The sequence below is a fragment of the Morone saxatilis genome, unplaced genomic scaffold (assembly GCF_004916995.1).
Source record: "Morone saxatilis isolate NCDOM2014 unplaced genomic scaffold, NCSU_SB_2.0 Contig22, whole genome shotgun sequence".
Taxonomy (NCBI): domain Eukaryota; kingdom Metazoa; phylum Chordata; class Actinopteri; family Moronidae; genus Morone; species Morone saxatilis.
The window spans coordinates 10,965,968-10,973,474 of NW_023339785.1; the positions used below are offsets into that span (position 1 = coordinate 10,965,968).

General features: G+C 38.2%; 1 protein-coding gene across 1 annotated transcript; it reads left to right on the forward strand.

Moving 5' to 3' along the window:
* The first annotated feature begins 2,198 nt into the window (after positions 1–2,198).
* On the forward strand, positions 2,199–6,840 carry arl13a (ADP-ribosylation factor-like 13A). The gene is made up of 10 exons (XM_035669382.1): positions 2,199–2,218; positions 3,621–3,737; positions 4,106–4,176; positions 4,277–4,529; positions 4,681–4,786; positions 4,899–5,101; positions 5,210–5,318; positions 5,981–6,257; positions 6,339–6,458; positions 6,573–6,840. Exons 1-10 carry the CDS (start codon positions 2,199–2,201, stop codon positions 6,626–6,628), a joined length of 1,332 nt encoding a protein of 443 aa, XP_035525275.1. The 3' UTR covers positions 6,629–6,840.
* Positions 6,841–7,507: the final 667 nt, after the last annotated feature.

The window sequence follows — 7,507 nt, forward strand, 5'->3', positions numbered from 1 at the left end:
AGACATATTCCTAATACTAAAAAGTAAACATACAATTTCACAACAGACATAAATGTCTTGTCTTGTCTAATGCTAAAAGATAAAAAAAAAGATAGACAATAAAATATACAATATACAATATACAATATACAATGAGTTAGCTTAGCTTAGCACTTAGACTGGAAAGAAGCTCTGCCAGAGGCTAACAAAATCCACCTACCAGGAACTGTAAAGCTCTCCAATTAACACGTTATATCTTGTTTGTTTACTCCAAACAAAAAATTAACAACAAATTGCTGTCTCACATGGGTTATCAGACTAGTTTTGGGTCAGGTGCTGTCACTTCTTGCAGTCTCTGCTGGTTTCCTCACACATTCTGTTGCCTTTGCCTAGGCTAGCAGTTTCCCTGTGTTTGCAGTCTTTATGCTAAGCTAGGCTAACTATCTTCAGACTGTAGGTTCATATTAAATTGTACAGACATCACAACGGTTTTGGCCTTGTCATTTAACTCTATGCAGCACAGCACAAATTCCAATATATTGAAGTATTAGTCTTTTATAGCAGAAGCTGTAAAATAATCTGGCTGGAGCCCAGACTGCAAAATCAGCAGTTGGGGGGTCTTTGAAATATGTTTGCAATGTGGTGAACAGGAGCAGATGGGGGTGTGGTCCTCAGCTGCTGCTGTTTTTGCACTATGTACGTGTGTGTGTGTGTGTGTGTGTGTGTGTGGTGTGTGTGTTGTGTGTGTGTGTCTCAGTGTCAGCTGACACAGGGCTGTGGTCAGAGTCTGGGATGAGTCTACTCAGCAGAGGAGGGCAGAGCCTGATTTGACGTTGGTTTAATGACATAATGAGATAAGGCCTGCGCATAAACCATTGTTCCAGGTCTCTGGAAGCTGTCTTACACATGTATTTGCTTAAAGCATAATTTAATTACAGCTGCCTAAGCTCTGCTCGCTCCTCAATCCACTGCCTATTTTCTTTAGATTTTCCTACATTAACATTAAGATATGGAATAGGCCAGTCCTGTGGATTGTTTGTATAGAGGCTGCAAATCCTAACTATTTATGTTCAGCTGTGAGTAGACTGACATTTAGCTGCAGTGGAAATTCATCTTAGCTTGTCAACAACTAGAAAATAGGGCCATTATATTATTTACAGAGATTTCAAGATGCTCAGCAGCCTCTGGCAGTGAAAATAGATCTTGTGAATATAAGGCCATCTAGTGGCTGATGCTGCAATATGGCTTAATTATTGTATTAATACCATTATGTAATATGATGATCCTCTGTAAATGTTAAACTCAACCAATGTTGCACCTGAACACAGTCAGATAATTACATTGATCTCTTCTAAACAAAGTTTTTATTTGTGTATGAAATGTGCTATTGTAAATAAACTTACACCACACTGAATAACACACACTATAACCCACACTGAATAATATTCTACCATAGTATTCAGTATGTGTGATTATACTGCTTTTTCTTTATTACGCGCACAAACAGTGTCATTGTAACACCGAAAAAAACGGTATACAATGGCTTGTTTTTTTTAATTCAATTTCTTCATCGTTGTCCCTGCTCAGATGTTAAAAAGGCACCATAAAAATAAAAATAAAGTATCTATCTTATAAAAAAGTACCTATCTTATAAAAAACATAATAAACATGCACACAACACACCCACCAATAAATATTAGTATAATCAGTAACACAGTTAGCTAGAATCCATAATAACAGTGAAATTATTGCCATGCCACAACTAATTCAATAAAAATGTACTACACAAGAAAAAAATAGGCCTGTAGCAATCTCTGTTTCCAATTATACCTGTAAACTTGTTGCACATACATTGTATTGTGACACCACCTGGTCATCACTGTTATGATGTAATTGACTAATTCTGTTCAAACGCTCTGCATGCCACCACTTTCAGACTTCAACAGAAAAAGATCACAGCAGGTCACAGATCACACCATGAGACACATTTAGTCCTCCTGGAAGGATATCTAGTTTGTTTGTTGTAGTTAAAGAAGAACCACGCCATCCAATGGGCCTAGTAATTGGCTCAGAGGACTCAGGGATTGGTTGAAATACCCATACAACATTATACAGGTTGTTCCTCCCACATGGGGTGACCAAAGGCTTAGTGTGAGCCTGATTAGTTTTGTAGCTGTTGAGTGCAAAATGTTAGTAGAGACGAGCACCCAAACAAATGCATGGACATAGACTTGCTTCTGTAAGTATTCTTTCAATTTCTCTTAAACTCTGCAAATTTCACTCCTATTACCTGTGATTTAGTCATTCAGTGGTATTTACTAGCAGTTTAGTGTCCACTTACAGTTTGAAATGCTTTGTTTTAATCCACGGATTCTCTGCATTTTACCACCCATGTGCACTGTTATGCATTGTTTGTGTTTTCTTTAGCCTTTTTTAAACATTCAATTAGAACAAAATTATATCAGTAACCAGTAATAATCCAGTATTTGTCAAAACCAACAAAATGTTTAAAATTATAAAACTTAAATTTATGTTTTGTTTTGCACAATATATATATTTTTATTTTATTTTATTTTATTTGGCAGGAACAGTGCTCAACTATAAATGTTTGTTTTTTTAATTAAATTTTCATCTGTTGTCCCTGCTCAGATGTTAAAAAGGCACCATAAAATAAAAACAACACACCAATAATAAATATTAGAATAATCAGTAATATAGTTACTTAGCTAAAATCCATAATAACATATATATATATATATATTTGAGTATACATTTAATGTTCTTTTTTTTATCTCCATCTGGAGCAAACACATAAATATTTTACATTCATATTTGTGTGTTCAGTACTGTAAATAATTGATGTCTTTGTAATTTAAAAACATTGTTAACTAGCTAATATCGACACTGTTATACTAACTTCCTCTAAATGTTTAAAATGCTGCACTGTCAGATGCTTGTGCAAAATACTGTTTTCAAGCGTGGAAAGCTTATACCGTACTGGAAATGATGATCACCTCACTGTCTCCTACAGCCAAAACAAATATGGGTCAGCTTGTTAACAACACTGTACAAGCAGCCCATTCTAAACTGGCTTTAGCAGATTATGGAGCCTGAACAGATGCACTGGACAAAGGACTGGAAGATCTGCTTGTGTTTTTTTAGCACATGGACTCAGACACACCTGCTTCATGTGTATTACAAGACTCAAGCAGACTACTCTCTCTCTCTCTCTCTCTAGACATGGCAGAAAGATTTTACTCACACATCATTTATACCATAGGGGATAATATTGAGATTAGAAAATATTCATGTTTCTAGTTAGATTGACTGCAGATAAATACTTTATGTTATTTGGTTCTGATTGATTATTGATCCAAGAAACGAAAGAAGAAAATATTTTAAATTAATATGAGCTGAAGAGGACTAGATTACAGATAATTTTATATTCTGGGAATAAGAGATCAACACTTGGCAGCCAAAGCATTGACCTGATACCTGACCATCTGAAATGTCTCCTACACCCACAGAAGACACAAAGCATCTTTATGTTGGCCCTGGCCATGACCCGCAGTGACTCAACCGACTGGTCCTATTTTTGTGTGTATGTATGACTCATACTAAGGTTGACCATCTGTTCGCAGGTACCAGTTCCAGAGAAGATGGTGGCCACTGTGCACACCTTTCTCACCTCAAGTAAACATGTTCAACCTGATGAGCAACTGCTGGACCTGGGTCTCCAAAATACAGGAGCCAATCAGGTACAAATGAAAAGAAAAAGAAATGTATAAAAATGTCAGCCTAATCACAAACAACAGCAACCACATTAAACATTTTAGATTCACCATATTGGACCAAATAAATCCTAGTGTTGTTGGGTGCAGACATTTATCTGCTCATAGGAACAGGTCTGTAAATTAGTGAACCTACAATAAAAACCAAAGTGAGTGAGCATTCTGTACAGAAAGAAACAAATCACAATGACATCTTTCATTTTCCATTGGTAGTTTTGTATAATATGAATTTGCATGCCATGTACAGTTCATTGATCCCACCTGGTTTCCTGGTTTCTGTCTAAAAATATGAGCTCCTTAAAATGAAATTCTATACTGTGCATACTTCTTTGCAGGAAAATGACTGTTCTTGTGGTTGGTCTTGACAAAGCAGGAAAAACATCCTCCATCAGAGGGATGCTAAGAGGTAAATCAACAGTGGCTTTAAGCTGATTTATTATTTAAAGTGCTCAAAAAAGAAACATAACAAATGATCTCCCTGTGTTTTACTTCCTGTCCCCCATTAGTCCCCCATGGCGTGGAAGCAGGACCCACCCAGGGCTGCATCCGAAATGAGCTGAGAGTGGAGAATTACCTGGTCACCTTGCTGGATGTGGGAGGATCTGCGGAGTCGAGGGGAGCCTGGAGGGAGCTCTACGGAGAGGCCCATGGGATCATCTTCGTGGTGGACTCCAGTGACAGACAGAGGATCAAGGAGGTCAAGGAAGTTCTTGCTGACCTGTTGAAGCACCCAAGAGTGGCAGGAAAACCCATATTAGTGTAATTATATTCAACTTCATACATACATTAAAAGTGTAAGCTGCATTATGTGCAATGGGGATGAGTAAACGGTACCCTCTGGTGGCTGTTGAAGGGAAATACTGAAATAATTGGGTTAATTTGGGCCTGTGCTGAAACCGTTTCTTTTTAGGTTGGCTAACAAGCAGGACAAAATGAACGCTCTGCTGGGAAGTGAGCTGATTGAGATTCTATTACTGGAGAAGCTGGTCAACCAGAGCCGCTCTCTTTGCCATATTGTAAGAGCTGAACAAACACAAATCTCTTGTAGATACTGAAACTGACCAGACAAGCACAGAATCATACAGATGCAGGTAGGCAGAAACAGACCTTTTTCCCTTTCCCTCTCAGGAGCCTTGTTCAGCCTTAATGGACCTGCGACGCTGGTCGGACAGGAAGACTCTACGAGGCCTTCGCTGGTTGCTGCGAGCTGTTTGTCTGGATTACCCCGAGCTATGTACTCGTGTAGCCCAGGACAGCAAGAGGCCTCTGGAACCAAGAGAGAGGGAAAAGAACTGGAAAACAGAGAAAGTTCGCAGAAAAAAAGGGGAAAGGTAAAGAGGCCTTAACGTATAGTACAGACAAACATAAACCTAAGCATGATATATTACTTAATCTGAGCTACACTTTGACCTTTTATGTTAAATGTTTTCTCACCTCAGAATGCGATCCAGCAAGTCAGATCTGCGTCAAGTTCATCGGCCAAAAGACAAGGAGAAAAAGGCCAAGGGAGAAGGAAAGTTGCAACCCATTCGAAACATGTTGCAAAAGGTTAGGAAAATATTTGGCATCCTTTTTTTAACAACTACACTCAGTGGCCACTTTTAGATACACCTGTAAATAATTCAATAATGCAATCCAGTACAGTGACTCAGCCATAAATTCTACCTTTACAAAGATAATAATGTGTTGATTTCCACCATCAGAGAGGTATTAAATTAACTATATGTTTATTATTGAGGTTGTAGTTTGCGGTGGTGTTTCTAATCTAATCAAATCCATTTACAAACATGAGGGAGGCAGAATTTGAATATGATGCAGTCCAGTATACCACCATCAGTAACGACGTCCTCAGTAATAAACACAGTAGAATTAACACCTCTATAACAAAGTCAACAATAACTGAACATTATAACCTTCCTAAATGTACAATTCTAGGTAGAGCGTTGTATTGGATTGTCTAAGGACTCCAACAAAACCCCCAAAAAAATTTGAGAAGCTGAAACCAAAGAAATTTGGCATAAAAAACTCACTCACTCACTCACCTCTTACCCTAACCATTTCTGTATCTGAACCTGCTTCCAACAGTTGTGCCACTAGTTATGTTTGTGTTCTTCATTACCTTATATAAGTTGTCGTAATTGTGATATAAAATGAATGTTACAATAAATAAATGGTGAATTAAACGTCTTTAATACGTCTTTCATTCACAGGAAACCACTCTTAAGAAGAACCTGAGGACAAGCAAGAAGAAGAAGACGCCGGTTAAGGTCAAGGAAGGGAAAAGGGATCAAGAAGAAGCAAACAATGAGGAGGAGGAAGAGGAGGGTGACGTTAATGAAGGAGAGCAAGAAAACTCTGCTCACAGAGAGAAAGCCAGCAGTGCCCTGATCCCCCCGAAAAAGGGCAAACCGAAACGCAAAATAAAGGCGAAAGAAGAGACTCTGGAAACCCTAGAATCACCTGACAACGATGAGAAGGCGCTCAAAGGTTAATATCTTAATGGCCTATATTTTTGGTTATTATCTCTTTAAGAATTTAAATCTAATATTTCCTTTACCTTCTGTATAGCTAAAGGCGAAGAAAAGAGGAAGAAGAAGAAAGTTGTCACAGTCAAAAGAAAGAACAAGATCAACACAGAGGAGATGCCTGCAGCTTACTCTCAACCTGTGGACCTGTCTGCAACCTTTGGTGAGCCTCATCCACTTCTTCCATCTCCAAATCAAATACAGTAACACTTTGGACTCTGAAAAAAAGATGAAATCACGGCTTTAATTTTAAAAAGGTGACCCTGTCTCTCGATAGATCTTTACCGAAAAGCCATACTGGCTCTGAAGGAACGTCAGGATCAGGGACAGTGAGAGTGAGTCCTGGTTGTGTCCTGCGATCTGAGTGTGAGGATGTGGTCGGCAGCAGTAGTAGTACACGGTCACACTACATCACTTCACAAACTCTCACTCCCCTTGTTTTCCTTTTTTTCTTTTGACTGCTGTGTCTTTATCACTTTGTATAGATGATCACTTCAAACCTGATCCCTGAACCTTTGTGAAACTGCAAATTCCAAAGTGTAGTGAAGAGCAGGTCTGATTAATCATGTAATGATAGAAACGAAATGTTAAAGGGGGTTTTGCTTGAATGAATCTATGCAATTTTGATTGTGAAGGAAACATGATTTTTGAACTGTATCCTTTCTTTTTTCTTTTTTACAATTATTTGAACATTTTCCAGTAATGAACGGTGCACTGTGGGAAGAGTAGCCTACGGGACATTGTTAAAGTGATGAACAAATCTATGAAACTGTATAATAAACATTTTGTCACTACTTGCATGGCATATTTTATGTATTTACATTACAGCAACAGCAAACAAAGTATCTGTGCTACAACTTATTTCAGATTTAAAAATCACAGACAGACCGATCTGAGCCACCAAATATACTTATCCCAAGACATTCCTCCGTGGAAGCCTTCCAGTCGGCTTGACCATCTTGCACAATCCACAGTTCATTTCCTATATCTGGAAAAGCTCTGTGTTTACCAGATGGCACCACAGATATGAGTCTTCTTCTGGCTTTGGCAGTTTTTTCAATATTGCCTGTACTGTCCTTGGCTGTAGCAATGACAAAACTTCTTAAACGGACTAAACATGAGCAGAACTTCTATGGTTTGTTGGGTGATCATGATGAGTTTTCCTTAAAAATCCATTACACCGATTAGCAATAACACTGATTATCTGGTTAT